Source organism: Carettochelys insculpta, chromosome 7, assembly GCF_033958435.1.
Source record: "Carettochelys insculpta isolate YL-2023 chromosome 7, ASM3395843v1, whole genome shotgun sequence".
Lineage (NCBI taxonomy): Eukaryota > Metazoa > Chordata > Testudines > Carettochelyidae > Carettochelys > Carettochelys insculpta.
Genome location: NC_134143.1, coordinates 33,780,657 through 33,800,940, shown reverse-complemented (window position 1 = coordinate 33,800,940; position 20,284 = coordinate 33,780,657). Strand labels below are relative to the sequence as shown.

General features: G+C 48.7%; 1 protein-coding gene across 3 annotated transcripts in view; it reads left to right on the top strand.

The window, feature by feature from the left end:
- The window catches only part of ASCC1 (activating signal cointegrator 1 complex subunit 1), a 64,844-nt gene that overhangs the window by 28,685 nt on the left and 15,875 nt on the right, over positions 1–20,284 (top strand). For 2 of the 3 annotated variants that reach the window (XM_075000285.1, XM_075000287.1), the window contains exons 7-9: positions 507–626; positions 4,469–4,593; positions 6,350–6,429. In XM_075000285.1, coding sequence (XP_074856386.1) covers positions 507–626; positions 4,469–4,593; positions 6,350–6,429 — 325 coding nt within the window. Of the gene's footprint in view, positions 1–506; positions 627–4,468; positions 4,594–6,349; positions 6,430–19,622; positions 19,685–20,284 lie in introns of all 3 variants that reach the window. The other variant, XM_075000286.1, reaches the window with a different exon arrangement.

The window sequence follows — 20,284 nt, the reverse complement described above, 5'->3', positions numbered from 1 at the left end:
CTAAACCAAATAGAATGTGATATAAATCCAAGACTTATTAGAGCATTAGTCCATGATTTTTGTCCTAGAAGTGAGTGCTTGGCACCTGAGCCTTGCTGAATTGTCATTGTCATGTGAAAGGAAGTCTGTATGTGATGCCTGCAAAGTCAGTGGCCTGTCATTCTGGATACAGCAGGCACAGCTGTGAAAGCCAGTGCTGGTGAATAGCCACTTTCTAGGTTTTGGAATGGAAGCTGGATGTTAGGTTCTTGGAACTTCTGCATTCCTGTCAGGTATCATAATGAGGAGGAAAACTGTTAATGATTTGGCTTATACTTCTCGTAAGTGTTGTAATGATTTGACTCTGACTAGCAATTTTACAAGCATTGGTGCTTGACTTCTGGAGTAGCTGCTCGTAAACACAAATGAGGGTAAATGTTGCTTAAATCGTAAATGTGCATTCAGCTACTTTTGTATTCAACATGAATAGGTTTTTTAAAATTATCTTGGAACTTTTTGTTTTTTAGCAAAACTGTTGGCGGCAAACCCCTGACTGTGGAGATGGCAGGGATAGAATACATGAACGATGATCCTGCCATGATCGATGTTCTTTATGCAAAAGTTCACATGAAGGATGCATCAGACAAGTGAGTTACCTCTTTCATTCCACAGGGGAATGCAGACGGTACCTGAGGCGGTGGACATAATGTAGTGAAAGTAAACCTCTTGTCCTCTGAGCTGATGCGTAGTGGTGGAGAGCATCACACTAGCAATCCAGAAGAGGAGGTGCTACTACTTTCTAGCCAGTGGAGTTAAAGTTGTGATGTGTTTGGATCGGTGGTTCATAGTGTTGCATAAATGTGTCTGTTGTTTTTAGCAGCCTTAGTAGTTGAATAAGGGAGTCAAGAAAGGCTGAACACCTGCTCTTCTGTGCTGGATAAGCAACGTTATGATAAACGTATCAGAGATGGTGCTCATGAGACAGCATCACACCACATACCAGCTCTCTGCCTGCAGGAAGCTCCCGACAAAGGTGTAGTGCTCTGACCGCGCTGACAGATTTATTTAAATATTCCCAGAACACACACACATTTTCAGTTCTTATGCTTAAAAAAATATGCCAAGTATGACCAGAACCAGACTGGCTGTTTTTCTGTCTGTAAGCAGCCTGAAACATGACCTCTTAGAGGAGTAGGAATTGTCCCCATACTTGAGTTAAATGCTGAATCCTAATAATGACTGTTTGAATTCTTATATTTTTAACCATTATTTGCCAATCATCTAACATGGGGAGGTGTGCAGAAAATATCAAAAGTAATGGCAGGTAAGGTAGTGTTGGGGACATCCTTCAAAAATAAGGGGAAGGTGTGTTGATGTATTGTCGTTTCCTGTAGAGTCCCTGTTGATAGATGATAGGAGACATATGAGTTCCTGTGCTTCTCATGCTCATGAGAGGAGTAGGGAGACGAGTTGCTTTAGCTTTTCATTTCTGTGAGGCTGTACCTTTTGTCATCATTCCTTCTGCAAGCTGCCTCCCTTCTCACTGTAGTACAAGGGGTAATCAAAGAATGGAGCTCAGAAGGCAGTACAGTCAGCAGTTAGGGTGAGGAAGAAGAAAGTTGGTGTTGAGAGAGGCTTTGGGCTGGAAAAGAGGATCTGTTCTTGTAAACTCCCTTGCCCTAAGACCAAGATGATGAAAGAGGACTGCAGATAATCACTGAGGCATTGAGGTAGGACATAGGATGGAGTACAGAGTGAGGGTAAAGCTCAGAGTGGGGAAATGGAGTGTTACAGGGCTGCGAGCCCTGGGTGCTTGAGATGAGGGAATGAAGTGGGGCTGTGATGGCCACATGAACCCTTTTGTGATTGAGGAGAGGGAGGAAGTAAAGCCAGAATTGGTTGCTGAGAATCCCAGAGAATCACATGGTTGGCCCACACTTCTTTTTTCCTTCTAAAATTTCAAAGGATGCTTTGTTGGCCAGTTGGAGATCTCTGTGCAGTAGTAAATGAAACTGTCTAAATCCCTCAGTTTTGCTGTGATCTGTGAGAGAGATTGCTGAGGAGTAATGCCAAGCATCTCTTTTCTACTGAGAGCTGGTAATGCTGAATCTGTGATACTACTTTCTGCCCAGAGAAGTATGTGGCTGTGCGAAGTACCACTTCTCAGCTACACGGCTAGTGCTAATAAGGGATTTAAGGAGGATAAGGATATCCACATAGTTTGCTATGCCAAACCAGAACCTTGGTCCAAATTTGGTAACTTGCTTCTCACAGTAGCCATTGTTACCTTAATTTACACTGACCACCACCCCAAAATGACACTCATGTATTTTATTAAATGCTCCTGTTGGATTAAAGGAAAAAGGGGACCCAGCTTTCAAGCATATATCCACACGCCTATCCTCCTGCAGTCATGCACTTACCCGGAAGAATTCACTCAGTGAAGAATTGCATAGGAACAGCTGAGAAAGTCAAGGCATAGTGAGTCCAGTGTGTTTGCTAGCAGTCAGGAATCTAGGGTGGTGAGGTGATTGTATGAGCCCCTTGTCGGCTTGCTCTTGTCAGTGTAGTACTCGGGAGCAGTCAGTACTATCCACCCTGGAGTGAGGCAGAGGCCCAGGGTTAGCCAGCCAAGACTAACTCCTGCAGCCTAGTGTTGTGGAAAAACTGCTTTAAGGGTTAAAAAAACCTGGGGACACCGAACCCCAGGGGAGCGGGTTCCCCGACACTAGTGGTGGCAAGAAATTCCCTATAGCTTTGTACCCATCTTTTTATGTGTTTGTCCAATAGCTCTTGTCCTGTCTCACTTCCCCAAGACACTGTATGACCATGAGTCATCAGCTAACAGCAGATAGGACTTCGATCTACTTTTGATGAGCCCTCTTTCTCAGTTGGGTTATGCTATGAAGCAGATTTGATTTCCCTGTCTTAGTTCGCATAGCCCTAGATGATATGAGATGTTGTAGAGCCCTTCTGACTATATATTTGCTCAGCATGAGAGAGATCATAGTCTGATGCTTCCCACGTGGCAAAAATTCACATTATAATTCATTCTCATTTGTTATATTTCCTTGATTACCTTTATAACGTAATAAAACACCATTTTAAATTTAGCTTTCTCTATTAATTTGTTTTCGTATCATATGTAATGATATTCACTTAATCTTCATGACTGCAAATTTTAAAAATCACTGGTATAAAGCCAGAAAGTAAGTGATGATAAACCATGACAATGTTTGAGTGTGTTGAAATTCACATGACCAGTGTAAGCCTATAAGAGGCAGCACAGAGCTAGTAAGTAAGCTTTAGAGTTGGCTTCTGAGGGCTCAGCAAGTGACATTAGGGGGTTGTTACTGCTCTGTGCCTCTGTTCAGCTGTGGCCACACTTGGCCAAAACTTCAAAATGGCCATGCAAATGGCCATTTCGAAGATTACTAATGAGTCTCTGAATTGAATATTCAGCACCTAATTAGCATTAGGACACCTCTGGACATGGCGCTTTGAAAGCTCTGCTTTCGAACACTCTCGGCTCGGTGCGGCTACCTGGGGGTCCTTTTTGAAAGACCCCACACCTTTCGAAATCCCCTTATTCCCCTCTGCAAAGAGGAATAAGGGGATTTCAAAAGGTGCGGGGTCCTTTTGAAAAGGACCCCCAGGTAGCCGCACCGAGCCGAGAGCGCTCGAAAAAGGTGCTTTCAAAGCGCCGCGGCCGGAAGTGTCCTGATGCTAATTTGCATGGCCATTTCGAAGTTTTGGCCAAGTGTGGCCACAGCCTTCCTGATTGGAATTGAGGGACCTAGGTTGTGGCATACAGTGGAGAAATGGGGAACTATTGAATGATCTATGTTCATGTACATGGGTAGTGTCCAAGCTGTAAGAAGTCTGTTCCATTTAGTGTGTGTATCTCTTGTTTAATATATTGGAACTTTGGTTTGTATTGATTGCTCACTGGTTGTGGTGTGCTGAAGCATTACTTATGTTGTGAAGGGAGAACACTATGAAAAATGTACAGCTATTTAAAAAAGTGCATCCTTCCAGTTTCAATATACTCTACCATGTCAGATTGGGTAAATGTCCTATTATGCTAATGTCCTCTTTCAGTGATATATCTGTAACAGAAGATATCATCCAGGAACCTTTGTAAACAGCCATAGCTTTATTTGTTTTTTTTATTTACAAAAGCTCTTATTTTCTCCATCCCCTCAAGACTGTGTGGGGAAAAAAAGAAACAAACAAAAAAAATCTTCTTGCTAAATACAAAAATAACTGACTAAACACAAAAACAATGAAACAATCTTGCTTGGCAGAATTTTGATTAGTCTGTTATCTTTCAAACAAGAGTGTCATTCAGTTTTTCCTCTTCACATATAGAAACTTCATTTAACACACATGCTACCCTTGTTCACAGAAGAGAGGAAAAATGGGCAGAACAAGTATTTTTCACTTGGCTTCGTAATATCCTGTTTCTTTTTCCCCTCTACCTTCCTAGGTTACAGCTAATAGCTGATAGACTGATGGAGCTGTTTGTGGCATCAGGGCTGATGATGAAGGAGTGGGATAAGGTGAAACTTCATGCTACCATCATGAACACCCTCTTTAGGAAAGACTCAAATGGTGAGTGTCTTTAGAACCTGTCCGGTGAATCTGAATTACAGTAGTACCACTGAAGAGGAAGTTCAGTGTTTCCCAGTATTGTGTGTCCAAGTATTGGTGCAGTTCACTTTGTAGCAGACAGTTGGCCCAAGTCCACACTATGACTTGGGCTGATATACAGTAGGGTATCTAAGGTTCACGAATTCAATTATTTGCAAGTAGCCACTTCGCTGGGGCTTTGGGGCACAGAGCGCTGGCAGCTGCCGCTTCCTTTTGCTCCGGGGTGGAGAGCGCCAGTGGCTTCCACTTCTCAGGGCTCTGGGCAGCAGTGCTGGTGGCCACCACTTCCCCTGAGGCTCCAAGTAGGAGTCGCAGCAGCTGGGCTGCAGGCAGGAGTGGCTGCCATACAGTACAGTATTCGCAACGTTAGCGAGTGTTCTCAACATGGAACCCTCGCTTATGTTGACACTCTACTGTACACTGTGGTTGCATTCAGATGCAGTAATACAAGGTGTATTGCATTATTAGAGGTGCTGATCTTTCACGTGGAGTTAAACTCACATGGCCCAATATAATCATCTCTGGGGAAGGGGAGGGAGTTACAGATTTCATTATGCCTTTTGAAGGTAGTTCAGTTTTTTTCCTCCACTATTCACATTCTTGTTAAATTAAGTTCTGCTGTCCAAGATTGACTGAGCTATTGCTGAGTGCTTGCAGTCTGCTATTTCTGCCAAAACTGTGTCCGCATTGGCAGGCTTTAATTTATTTCTTACCTCATTTATTACTTTAGTAAGCACTGTAATATGACTTGCATATGGAAGAAGTTATGTAGTAAAATCAAATCATAGTAGTTGTCAAGTTGGGCATTAAAAATTAGTGGAATTTTTTTTGACAGTTTTGGTTTTCATCTTTTGTTGCCTGAATTCACCGGGTCTAAATTGGGGGTAGTAATACCACCTGTTCTGAGGCAGATGTTTTGATGGTAAGCTCATTAATATTAGTGACATACGCTGATACTGTGGTAGAAACACCACAGTAATGTCTGTGAGGAAACAAATAACTTTGTATTCAGTGCAGCAGGCTTTGGATAGTCCATGCTAAGTGAGGCCTCAGACCATACATTGATTGTTGAGGGTAGAAATAAATACTGAATAACAACCCATTCTCTAAACGAGGCAGAGAAATCTTGTGGAAAAAATAGCATGTGATCATTTACTCGAAGACTGTATTATTGTACATAAACAGAAAGGAGATAAATTCAGATGGCAGTTCCTAACTTTTCTGGGTATGATTGCAATTTTACTGTTCATTTCATGTATTTCTTTTGTTTGTTTTATATATTTTATATGTCCAATGAATTACATATACATGCAAGTATATTATATACATATATATTAAAAAAGTGCAAGAACATTTCTCAGAGACGATTCCAAATTTTTCTAGATGCTGTCAAGAATGTGCTTTGCATTATCATCATATATTCAGTAAGATAATTTGCATTATCCCAGGACATGCACAAACTTGTCATTGCTGAATTTCTGACAGGTCAGAGAACTCGGAATCTGCTTTCCCTGGCTGATTCCATTATATCGTGCTGTCAGCAATGTAAAAATCTTCAAACCATATTTGTGATTTGGCATGTTTATTTTTTTAAATTGCAGATTTTTCTCACAAACACAATTCTCTCTGCATTTTTATTAACTGGATGCATAGGTTTTAGAGAAAAAAAGACTGTGCAAAGCATCCCATCTGAAGTTCTCTCGTCATTTTTTTGCAGTTGAAGAGCGAAATAATGCAACTACAGGCAAATCACCTTTCAAGGAACGGGAGACATTTGATGGACGAAACATACTAAAGGTCAGTGTTAAATGGTCCCTGTGTCTTAGGTGGGTTGTGTTACTGTATGTCCAAAATAAGGTGAAACTTCACTTAAAATGTATTTGTGTCGTATACTTGAAAGACAGGGGAAATAGCTATTTCAAAAATAAATCTAGATAACAACTAATTGGAGTTTTTTTGAGTAGTCCCCCCCTGGGTGCTCTACCCTGGCGGTCAGTGGGTCCTCATGCCATCACTCAGACAATCTTCTGTAGTTGTGGTTTCCCACCCATGCACAGTAGCACCTCCTCATGTTATATGGCACGCTTGTGGCGTGGAGCCCCTCTGTTCCTTCTCTACCATCCTCGGCAGCAGATAGAGCTCTTCTGTCTCTGGGAAACAGAGAAATAAATTAGTTTAGTTTGCTGTTTGATCCCTCATTGTAATTAGGGATCAAACCAAGTTTGTTACCCATGTTCAAAAAAAAAAAAGTTAAGGTGGTTGTTAGTATTAGAGTAGTTTTAGTTGCTGCCTCATTGCCATGCTGGGCTCCCCAAGCTTCAAATGATGCACAACGCGCTGGAAAGCCATGCCTGCCTCCCAGTGACCACATGTCATGTATTAAATGCTTGGGTGAGGGTCATCAGACTCAAACCTGCACCCACTGTTCCAGCTTCATTGCAAGGGCTAGACAGGACAGGGCCAACAGGTTGGAAATCTTCTTGTATAAGAAGTACCTACAGCCACCAGCTCTTGAACAGTCATCCACCACTAAATAGGCACTGGAGCCCACAAGTACGGACTTTGCATGTCCCTCTACTTCGTCCCGTACCCCAATCACTAAAGTGGGTATTTCTCCAGCTCGTTTGTGGTCTCTGGTGCTGTCATCACGGGCCACACCAGTTGAAAAGTCCGCCACAATGCCCCTGGCACCACTGAAATAGATGCATTCGGATCTGAGCCACCAACACTTAGCACTGTTGGCAGTGCCAGCTCCATGCTCGTCAACATCTGGGCAGAAGCGGTCATCCACAAAATAGACCCTGCCCTCGGTGCCAGAATTGGAACTGAAGTGTCACTGCTCCAGCTCCCCACACTGTTCGGAGATTGTGCAGGACTCACCACCACAAAAGTCCAGCGCCAAGGCAGCACCCCACTCTTGTGCAGCACTGTGGTTCATCCATCATTACCTGTATCCCCATCAACCCGCTTCACACTTGTCCCCCTGGGATTTGAGGTCTCAAAACAATGACCTTTCCGATACGCTCCATAAGATAAGACCAGTAAAAAGTAGGACATTATGGGATGAAAGGTCTACTTGTTGAGGACCCTCCTTTGGGCAGCAAATTATGCGGACATTCTGGCTGATTATGACCATTCAAACTATTCCAAACTTAGGAACTGGTCTTGTCCCTGCCGGAACAACAGTGCCATATCCTCCTGAATGTGATCCAGGAGAGGCACGTCATCACCCGCATGGCACTTCAGTCTGCTGTGAACGTGGCAGACATGGTGGCCAGAGTCACTGCCTCCATGGTTGTTATGCGGTGTACTTTGTGGCTGCAGTCCTTGGGGTTCCCAAAAACCTTCAACAGAAGGTGGAGAACCTCCTGTTTGACAAGACGCACCTATTTACAGAGAAAATGCACAAAGCGCTCCATTCCATGAAGGACTCTCATACAACGCTGCACATATTGGGGATTCACACTTGTCCCTTCAAGTGGGTCCAGAACTCCTCTTACCAGAGGCTGAGGGAGCAGTTGTGGCAGCAGCCACAGCAGTATGACACCTGGCAGAGGCCCAAACCTCACCGCCAACAACGTAGAAAGTCTGCCACTTCCCACCCTCAACAGTCTAAGTTGAAGTTTTAAGGGTTTGGTTGGGAGCCAGAGAGATCTTCCCATTCCAGCCATCCCATGCTCTCATCCCCAACAGTTTCACCACTGCCTCTGCCCCCTTTTCCACCGATGGGCTGTCATTACATCGGACAAATGGGCCCTAGAACTCGTGGCCTGGGGCTACTCTGTCCTGTTTACATCTGCTCCCCCTACCTGCCTCATACCCTGTCTCTCTTCAGGGACCCTTCACAAGAATCTACTCAGTCAAGAGGTTGAGCACTTCCTACCTCTGGGAAGTGTGGAGCCTGTCCCAGTCCCATCCTCCATCCTTTTTCTGAGATGGGAAGTGTGTTGAGTAGAACCCTCCTACCCCAAAATTCTGTTGGAAGACCCATCCTTGTCCTCAGGAGGCTCAACGAATATGTCTTCTAGCAACATTTCAAGATGATTACCCTTGCGACCATTATTCCAGCACTGGACAAAGAAACTGGCGCTCGACCTAAGATTCCTATTTTCTTATCACAAATCACCTGGTGTACAGGGGCTTCCTGCATTTCACAATTAGCTACCACCATTATCAGTACAAAGTCCTCCCATTTGGGCTTTCATATATGCCCAGGGTATTCTCGAAAACACCGGCAGTCATGGCTATCCGCCTATGATGCCTCTGGGTCGTCATTTTCACACACCTGGACAGTTGCCTCATAATGGGCCTTCGTTTCTGGAAGTGCTTTGCATGGTCCATGTTACCATGGATCTTCTGCTCAGCCTAGGTTTTCACACAGCCTGTGAAAAGTCCATGCTTCAGTCCACTCAGACTCAAATTTATTGTGGCCCACATAGACACCATCACAGCCACAGCTACTCTTCCTGACCATGTATTCAAACCTTTTCGTAATCTTACTCAGGTGGTGCAGCTATCCACGACCTTCATGGTACGCATTTGCCTAAAGCTTCTGGGACGCATGGCAGCTACCACGTTCCTGGTCAGACTGGCCAGATTTTACATGTGGTGTCTCCAGTCTTGGCTAGCCATGTGCTACACCCGAGCCAGGGACCTGCTGTCCAAGTCAGTAGCCATTCCACCATGCATTCTCACCTCCCTCCAGTGGTGGGCGAATCCAGACAGCATTCTAACTGGGATGCTGTTTCATCAACTGCCCCCTTCTATTACCTGTACTATAGATGTGTCCCCTATGGGGTCATGGGCCCATTTGGGTTCCTTTACAGTCCCGGGCAAATGGTTCTTCACCAAAGGAGCACTCCACATAAGTCTGCTAGAACTCAGGGTGGTCCGATATGCTTGCCAACAATTCTGATGGCATCTCGCACGCAGGATGGTCAGTAACTGGACAGACAGCACCACCTCAATGTATTACATAACCAGCAGGGCAGGGATCAATCTCCATCCATGCGTGCAGAAGCCCTAAATCTGTGGACTTGGCGTCCTTCAACACCACATCACTCTGGTAGCTACGTACCTCTGCCAGCAGGGTACGGAACGTGACCACAGGTTCCGTCAGCCTCTTATTCAGCAGTCACCACAAGTGGGAGATAAACGCAATGGCCCTTAATCATATGTTTCAACTCTGGGTTCAACCTTTTATAGATCTGTTTGTGATATGGGTCAACAGGAAGTGTCATCAGTACTGCTCCAGAGTGGGTCTGGGGAAGCACTCCCTCGGTGTTGCTTTCTCTATCAAACAGGCTGCGTCCCTCATCTATGCGTTTCCTCCCCTTCCCACAATCCACAAACTTCTGGTCAAGGTCAGACTGGTCTGGGCTCACTTGATCCTAACAGTGACTGAGGCGGACTTGGTATCCTTACTTTGCAGGCTGCCTGTGGCAGATCTGTATCCCTTTCCTCCATGTCACAACATTCTGTGTCAGGACTTCGGCCACACCCTTTACCCCAATTCACTCAGACTGCGTCTCCACACATGGTTCCTCCATGGCTCCAAGATGCCAAAATCGGTGCTCTGAGAAACAGGTGAAACAGGTTCTGGTTAACAGCAAACATGAGTCTGTTTGCAAGTCTTACCTCTACAAATGGGTGAGGTTCTCCTGGTGATTGAGTGCGAATCCTATGCTTCCTCACACAGTGCCACTTCCTGTTCTCCTCGACTACCCGTTGTACCTGCACAAGTCAGGCCTCCTTCTCAGTGCGTGGAAGGGTACACACTTCGGCGGTGTTCCATCAAGCAGAAGGTGGAGTCTCTTTCCTCACCCATCCTGTCACTAAAAGATTCCTGACAAGTCTACAGAATAGCTTTCTGTCCATTCGTCCTCTGGTCCCTATCTGGGACCTTAAGGTCCCACCCTATGAACCCCTGGCAGTGTGTTCCTGACTTCTTCTCTCAATGAAGATCTCATTCCTAGTTGCCATCACATCAGCTAGGAAGTTTGGGGAGCTTGCCGCTCTTATAGCTGAATCTCCAAACACCGTGTTTATCTCAGATAGGGTCATGCTCCCAGCTCACCCCAACCTCCTCCCTAAGGTTCCCTCTCTCTCTCTCATATCAACAAACCCATCCACTTACCTGCGTTCTTTCCAAAGCTGCACTTTGATCCTGCACGTGTGGTGTGGCGCAGCGTGGACGTTTGTTGGGCATTAGCTTTTTACATCAACTGCGTGAAGCCTTAGCACAAGTCTCTTTGGCCCTTCCTCTCTTTCACGGAACACTCCTGGGGCCATCGCTCTCATTTCAACATCTTTCCAGATGGATCTCCACCTGCATACTCACCTTTTACGTTCTTCACTGGAAAGATCTGGGGGCTGTCACTGCCTATTCTACCAGAGCTGTGTCTTCCACCACCACCACCTTTCTCAAAATTGTTCCCCTTATAGACATACGCACAGCACTATGATCTTTCATTTTCAGTTGCTTCCTCCATTCAAGTGGGCCAAGCAGTTCTGTCAACTGCAATTGTTACTGGGCTCCAAACCCGCCTCCAAAGAGTGACTATTGGTGTATAGACTCTCAGAGGGGAGCACCCACAGGGACACTGCTTGAAGAAGAGGAAGTTACTCACCATGAGCAGTAATGAAGGTTCTTCTTCGAGTGGTCCCCGTGGGTGCTCCACAATAGGTGTCAGGCTCGCCTGGCGCTGCAGATCGGAAATCTTCCAGCAGTTTCTCCTGGATTGTGCATGCGCCGGCGCGCGCCGCTCCCCTGCACGCCCCCGGCCACGTGCGCTATCCGGTCCCCGCCAGTTCCTTCTCAAACGCTATCGGCTGCAGACGGAATCCGCTCAGGCTAAGGCCAGAGTCAGATTAAACAGTGGTTTTCTACATGTAATTTGTTGTTTGGTTACTAAAAAAAAAGAGAGAGAAAGCAAAGATAAAGAGAATATCAACAAAAAAAAAAAGAAAAAGAAAAAGAAAAAAAGAGAGGAGCGGAGAAGAGAAGAGCGGACGTGAAGGCCATTTAGGCCGCCCGCTGCCCCGCAGGCCGGTGATTGCTATTTGGGGTGGAAAGGCATGGATTAAGTGCTAAGTACCCTATTAACAGTAAAGGACTCACCACAATGGCCTCTTCAGGTTTTAAAAGTGTGAGTCACGCTGCGAAGCTATGCCGGCCTCCGTTGGGCATAGCGAATGCATCCGCTGCCTGGGGGAATCACTCACTGTGCTAAGCTCACAGCCAGGGCCAGGAAGGACAGAGAGATGAGGCTTAAAATGCTCTTGTTGATAAGGCTCTCTAGCCGGACTTGCTGGAGAAGCCTCACCCAGCAGGGCCCTCTGGGTTGCATAAGAGGAGGGCAGCTTCTCTGACCCCCTCGGTGCAGAAACGGAGGAAACTCTCCCTGGCTCGATCCTTGCTGGCGTTTTCGGTGAGCAGGATGAGCGGCGCATACAGCCCCCAGCCGCATACTCAGGCGAGCGGCAGCGCACGTGGCAGAGGTTGAGCCTCCAGTTACACAATGGCCGGCAGACACGGCGCCCAGAGCGTCAGCGAGGCAAGCGCTGGACCCGGCGGCACCGTCGCAGGCGGCACCAGCCCCTGCGGCACCAACGGTGCAGGGGCGCCAGGCACGGAGCCCACAGGCTCCGGAGGAAGCTACCCGCGTGGCACCGCAGCTGATTGTGCCGAGCGCGGTGCCGACAGCGGGGCCGAGATCCCCGGCATGGGAGGGGGCGGTGCCGGCCCTGCAGGGGAAGGGCAAGGCGAAATCAAAAACCCGGCACCGCAGCCCATCTCTGGACAGGGCTGCAGTGCTGTTAGCACCAAGCCCTCCCCCTGTGATACACATGCCGCACCAAAGGCCTGTGTCTCCACTGGCTTATCCAGAACCTCCTTCTCGGTTCCTCCAACCAATGTCACCAGGGCTTGGGCCACCTTCACCATTTCTGGGAGTGGATCCCCTGGAGTACTCTCACAAGCCAGTCTCACCTCTGCCTGTGTCGTCGCGGAGGTCTCGCTCTCCCAGACATCGGGGGTACACACTCCGTGGGTGGTCCAGGTCTGCATCCCCGGACCCTTGCCCATGCTGCTATGGTCGTCCTCATCATGCTGGATGCAGACACTGCAGGCCTACATCCAGGGGCAGGTTCCCCCCAACCCCCGGCCGCTTAATACCCCCATGGACACTCTCGATTGGGGACGGAAACACAGTTGTCTCAAGGGGAGTTAGTTTTAGAACCCTGTGACTTTCCTTCACAATCCTCCAGGGAGCAAGTGTATCATCGACCGCAGGAGCCTGAGGGCTCAAGGGAGGTTTACCCCAGTGGTGGTTCCTCATCCTTTCCAGATGAGGCCATGGCCCCGGGGGATGTCTCCCCCCCGGATGACCTTAAACAATTTCAGAGCTATTTAAAAGGGTAGCTTTCACGCAAGACATTCAAACGGCAGAGGTGCAGGAGAAACAGCACAAACTCCTGAAAAATTTGAGACCCCCGGCTTCATCCAAAACTGCTATTCCGCTGGACGAAGCCATTATGGAGTCAGCCACGACCATATGGCAGACTCCGGCCTCTATCCCGCCTATGAACAAGAGAGCGGATAAGAAGTACTTCGTCCCGGCAAAGAGCATGGAGTTCCTCTTTAGTCACCCACAACCAAATTCCTTGGTGGTCGAATCGTCCCAGCAGAGGTTGAAGGCTTCTCAGTACAAATCGGGGAGATTGGACGAAGATGCTAAGAAGCTAGAGCTGTTTGGCAGGAAGGTATATTCCTCTTCTACCCTGCTATTGAGAATGGCAAATTATGCAGCACACCTAGCTAAACATAATTTTGATAATTACCCCAGACTTACTCCCCTCATGGATTCACTTCCAGAAGACAAGAAGCCGGTGTTAAAGGCGATTGTTCAAGAGGGCTACGCAGCATCGCAGATGGGAGTCCAGTTTGCCCTGGACGTGGCGGACACGGCGGCACATTCAACAACTACAGTAGTGGTCATGCATAGAGAATCCTGGCTCCAGACGTCTGGTATCCCTAGGGACCTACAGGCGAAGGTTGTGGACCTTCCCTTTGATACACAAAAGCTGTTTGCAGACTCAACCGACTTGGTCCCTCACTCCAGTAAGGACTTGAGAGCTACACTTAGAACCTTGGGCATTTATACTCCCCCATACAGGAGGAAAAATTTTTATCCTCAGCAAAGACGCTACGCTTACAACCACAGCGTGTTCAATATCAACGGGGCTATGGCCAAGGGCGCCATCAACAGCAGCAACAGTACAGAACTCCTAGGCGACGTTCTCAACAAAGCCGTACGCCCTCAGGGCAGGCCCAAAGGCAACAAGTTTGACGGGTATGTCGCGGGCTGCCCTATCAATACCATTGCTCAATGCCACTCTCATCTCATGTTCCATCATCACCTCAGACCGTTCCACTCCCAATGACAAAAGATCACCACAGACAAATGGGTGCTGGAGATCATAGCCACGGGTTACACGATCCCCTTCCAGTTGCTTCCACCGACGAAGCCTCCCACCAGGCCTCACCTCAGGGGCGCTGCCCACAAAGCGAGGCTCAAGCAGAAGGTGGATCACCTTTATGTTCATAGGGGCAGTGGAAAGAGTGCCGGAAGAATTCCAGGGGAAGGTTTTTATTCATGCTACTTCCTAACAGTGAAGAAAACAGGAGGCTGGAGGCCCATCTTAGATCTTCGGGGCCTCAGCCGTTACTTGCGCAAGCAATGTTTTTCGGATGATCACAGTTGCCTTGATACTCACGGCACTGGACGATGGAGACTGGGTTGCAGCCCTCGACTTACAAGATGCTTACTTTCATATAACAACCCACCCGGCACACAGATGCTTCCTCCGCTTCACGGTCGGCAAGAAGCGCTTCCAGTACAGGGTTCTTCCATTTGGCCTCTCCTCGGCCCCCGGAGTCTTTACCAAAACCCTGGCAGTGGTGTCAGCCTACCTGCACAGACAGGGGGTGTTTATTTTTCCCATATCTGGACGACTGCCTGCTGAAAGGGACCTCGAAGGCAGAGGTCTCACGCATGATACATGTCACAGTGGACACGTTTTCTTCGCTGGGCCTAGTCATCAACCTCGCAAAGTCAAAGACCGAACCCATACAAGATATAGAGTTCATAGGGGCACGCATACACTCTGTCACAGCTAGGGTGTACCGACCCAACGCCCGCTTCCGCGCCATCAGTTCGCTGGTGCAAGTCATCACATACAGCCCCACGGTGCCGGTCTTAATGTGCTTACAGCTGCTGGGCCACATGGCGGCAGCGATGTTTGTGGTACAAAATGCCAGGTTGCACATGCGAAGCCTGCAGCATTGGCTGGCGAGCATTTATAAACCGGCATTCCACACTGTCCACAGGGTGGTGTCGCCCACAACAGAGGTGCGCAGATCCCTGGCATGGTGGGAAAACCCCAAGAATCTGCTAGTGGGAGTGCCCTTTTCACCAACCCCAAATTCCCATTTTTCTTACTACCGACGCCTCCCACATAGGATGGGGAGCGCACATCGGCGACAAGGTGACGCAAGGGCGATGGTCCCCTGCGGAACAGACATTGCACATAAACATACTGGAGCTCAGAGCAGTGTTCAATGCCTGCAAACATTTTCGAGATTACCTACATGGCAAAGTAGTCGGGATCAATACCGACAATACCTCCACTATGTTTTACATCAATCGACAAGGAGGAGCACGATCCCGTGCCCTATGTGCGGAAGCAGTCCGATTGTGGAACTGGTGCACCGCCAACAACGTAACATTGAAAGCCTCGTACTTGCCGGGTGCTCACACCGTGAAAGCTGATCAGCTGAGTAGGCGCTTTGTACTCACGCACGAATGGCAGATCTGCTCCGATCTGCTACGGCGCATTTTTCGTACATGGGGGTTTCCCCAGATCGATCTGTTTGCCACCCAGTACAACAAGAAGTGTCCCCAGTACTGCTCCAGGGCAGGAGTGGGGCAGGGGTCCCTGGGGGACGCATTCATGTTTACATGGAGGGGCCCTCTACTTTATGCGTTTCCCCCCCACAGTGCTTATCCACAAGGTCTTGCAGAAAGCCAGAAGGGAGAGAGCTCGCATGATACTCATAATCCCGATTTGGGATTGGCAGCAATGGTTTCCCTTGCTTCTGCGCATGTCAGACCGCCCACCACTCCCTCTAACGGTGGCACCGGACTTACTCACACAGGCTCAGGGGTCCATAGTGCACCTGCACCCTCAGGGTCTGCGCCTACAAGCATGGCTAATCAATGGCTCAGCTCCTTAGAGAGCACGTGTATGGAGGGAGTACAGCAAGTCCTGGAATGTAGCCAAAGGACCTCCACCAGGAGGACTTACAAGCAGAAATGGACTCGATTCACAGCCTGGTGTTCCGCCAAGCAGTTAGCTCCCCTTGATGTTCCTATACCTGTAATACTAGAATACTCATTGGACCTTGAGAGAGGCGGGTTTTCTCTATCCTCGCTAAAGGTCCACCTCGCCGCTATATCAGCCTTTCGGCATACAGAGGAAGGGCCCACGGTCTTCGCCCATCCTATCGTTACCAGGTTCTTGAAGGGGCTGGTAAACCTGTACCCCCCTCGGAAACCGCTTCCACCATTGTGGAATTTGGACTTGGTGCTCAGCACGCTATCGGGTCCACCTTTTGAACCATTAGCCACAGTTCCCCTACGTCTCCTTGCGATAAAAACAACCTTCCTCCTTGTAATTACGTCAGCCCGCAGGGTGAGTGACCTTGCAGCAGCGATGGCAACGCCACCCTGCACAGTATTCTCAAAGGAGGCGGTAACCTTAAGGCTGCACCCAGCCTTTGTTCCAAAAGTCTCTTCGGAGTTCCATCTTAATGAGCCAATAGTTTTACCCTCGTTTTACCCAAAGCCTCACAGCTCCAGCAAGGAGGCACGCCTGCATCTCCTGGATGTGAGGAGGGCGTTGGCCTTCTTCATAGACAGAACTAAGTCCTTCCGGAAAACGGACAGGCTTCTAGTCTCTCTCGCTCCCAGGTCAAAAGGAGAAGGTCTCTCTTCACAGAGACTCTCAAAGCACATTGTGTCCTGTATAAAAATGTGTTACGAGCTTCGAAAGACTCCTTTGCTGGCCCCGCCCAGGGCTTACTCCACCAGGGCAGTGGCAGCGTCAACAACCTTCTTCAAGGGCATCGCGTTAAAAGACATCTGTAGAGTGGCAACCTGGTCATCCTACGACACCTTCGCCAAGCATTATGCCCTGCATCGGGTATTCAAAGAGGATACCCATCTGTCAACAGCAGTCCTCTCGGGGGCAAGCTGCACATAAACCGATTACCCACCTCCTTACTTGGGTTACTGCTGGGTAGTCACCTATTGTGGAGCACCCACGGGGACCACTCGAAGAAGAAAGAGAAGTTACCCACCTGTAGTAATGATGGTTCTTCGAGATGTGTCCCTGTGGGTGCTCCACCACCTGCCTATCCTCCCCGCTTTGGATCTCCGTCTAGTGTTTTTCAGGAGCATCCGAGGCGGTTGGTCAAGGAACTGGCGGGGACCGGATCGTGCACGTGGCCGGGGGCGCGCAGGGGAGCGGTGCGTGCAGGCGCATGCGCGATCCAGGAGAAACTGCTGGAAGATTTCCGATCTGCGGCGCCGGGCGAGCCCGACACCTATTGTGGAGCACCCATGGGGACACATCTCGAAGAACCATCGTTACTACAGGTGAGTAACTTCTCTTTCTTCGAGATGTGTTCCCTAGTGGGTGCTCTACTTCTCGCCCTCCTTCCCCTGCTTTGGAGACTCCTGCTCTGTTTGTTAGGGTAGAGAAGGAACAGAGGGTTCTGCACCACGCTCATGCCACATAGCACAAGGAGACGCTACTACGCGTGCGCGGCATAGGAAACCATGGCTATAAAAGAATCTCCAAGTGCAGCATGAGGATGCGCCAATCCCCAGAGCAGGAGCACCCTACTCAGGAACACACATCTCCAAGAAACGATGTTACTGCACAAGGTGAATAATTTCCTCTATTGTGGTGTGTGTGTATATATACACACATTCTTAAGGTTAGTGAGATTTTAAAACACAGATGCCTGTGGAAGAGGTACTTAACAAGCATTGTGTTGTAGTTTAGTGAAACAGTGTTTACCTCCTGGAGACTTGGTATTTTATTGTATTGCAGAATAAAAAATTATTTTGTTGCTTTTACCATAGTCACTAGTCAACCTTTTTTGCATTGAGGGCCACACGGCAATTTTTTACATGTTTCAGGGGCTGAACCCTCTCCCGCATCGCCAGGATTAATCCCTCTCAACTCCAAACTGCCCCTCCCTCCCCCCCGCCCATGGCCGGCTTAACCCTTCTCAGCCTCAAATCTACCCCCCGTTCCCAAGGATTAACCTGCCTCACATGACAAGCTCCACACACTGTCACTGCTCCTCCACAGCCACTGCCTCTCAGCCCTTCTCAGTGTGGCTGCATGGCTCCAGCAGGGGCAGACTCAGCCACTCTTCACCCAGCTCTCCTGCTCACTTTCCCACCTGCAGCATGGGCACTCCCGGCTCTGTTGCGATGAAATAATGGAACTCAGTTTAATTGGTTTAATGGCCGGATCCCTCCCACCACCCTGCCAGCCGCTAAACCAATTACATTGAGTTCCATTATTTCAGGTGTGGCAGGGCAGGGATCCGCAAGAAGAGTCGGTGGCGGCAGTGTCCAGAGCCGCAATGGCTCCTTAAAGAGCTGCATGTGGCTCTGGAGCCAGAGGTTGCTGACCCCCTGCCCCAGCCTGGCTACACACTGTGCCCCACATGTATTTTGGTTGTCTTGGTAAAATGGCGCTGCTGCCACAGGGAAAGGTTTCTTGGGCTGGATTTTGACCCATGGGCCGTGTGGTGGCCACCCCTGCACTTGTTTATACTGTCCTCAGTTAAACCACTTGTCACATCATACATTTTTATCATGATGATGAATTTTTGCTTAAAAAATTCCCAGGTTGGAATTAGAGGGTGAAGAGTGGAAGAGATTCATGTCAGATCAGGACTGACAGCATTGCAGGAATCTGTTGGCGTTCAGGACTGGCATACCAGATAATGCAACTTTTAGCCATTGAAACCCACAACAGAAAGAGAACCATCCATCCCAGAACATGGTGAATGTTATGTCACTACTCAGCATTGCAATATGTTGAAGTGGCATATATGTCCTGTTATCACACATTGAGGCAATAAGAACACAACCATTGCACTGCTCTAAATGTGAGCTAGGATTATGGAAGATTCCCAAAATCCTAATGCTGGCTCTAAACCAGACTGCTGCATGTCAGGAGTGAGATGTACCAGTATTTCCAAGTAGTAAGCTTCCATAGTACCTGGTTGCAAGCATGCCTAGTTCAGACCAATCTTCCCAGTGGCTTATTACATAAACATTAAATTTGTCCTTAAATTATAATGAGAGACAGAAAATTCAAACTGTTTTTTTTCCTTTTATGTTTTATTCAAAAACAGTGCTTTTTAAGGAATAAAAAAGTGCTCTCTGCTGGCCCCACAATTTATAGATTGCTGCACCACTGTGTCTTTAAGACTGTCTTCTCCAGTGATGTATGTTATATAAAAGCAGGGAAATACATCCAGTCTCTCACAAATGTCTATTTCTCATTCTCCTGCTTTCTGAAATATGAGACAGTGTCTTTTTAAAAGTCCCACTTGATTTGTACTGTTTTAGCCAAAGGAGTTACTGGCTCTTTGGCACATGGACAGACTGTTGATAACTACTTCAAGTCTTGCTGTCAGAAATGCAGGCATTCTCCTCCACCTCTATTACAGCGCTGAACCTGGTCACTTAGGCTGTGTCTGCACAGGAGCCCACTCTCGAAAGGGCAAAACCGAAGGTCAGGAATTGGCATCCTGGCGTTTGAAAGCATCTGATCACGTGGCAAAGGCAGATCACGGGTCTGACCCTTTCTTTTGGTGTTCTGTCCCGCTTTTTCAAAAGGGAGTGTCCGCACATGTCTGAGCGCCCTTTCGAAGGAAGGAAGGTGGAGACACGGCGGAAAGGTTTGCATGGCTATCGAGCCCTTCTGGGGCCCACAGCTAGCCACCTCCTTAAAGAGCCCCCCCCAACTTCCCCACCCATCATGAGCCGAGGCCTGCGGAGGGCCAGGAGATGGGCTACGTTGCCCATGTGTTCCTGCAGGGCCCCGTGGATGCCCTCCAGGTGGAACATGAACCAATCCCACACCTCCCTCCGCCACGCCAGGTTGGCCTCCTTCAGCCAGAGGTGTTGCTCTGTCGGCTCAGCCTGGCGGAGGCTGGTGGTGATGTCCCCCATGCACTGCTGCGGTCTCCAGCTGCGCGCCTAGTGCGTTTGGTGCCGCTGGTGGTGCCTGGCCCCTGTCTGCCACCTCCGGGGGGGCTCTCGGGGACCACTGAGATCAATGGGCTGTGTGCACCCTCGCTTGCTGCATCTGGAAGGGGAGACAGAGTGTGTCAGTCCCCAGGCAGCACCCCGCCCTCCTCTTCTCCCCTGCGACACCGGCCCCCTTTCCCTGCAGGGCCCGGGTGTGGTAAGTACGGGATCCGTGCAGCATTGGATGTGCACAGGGGTTCCCCCCGGGTGGGACCGTCCATGGGTGTGGGCCAGCCTGCCTACGTCCC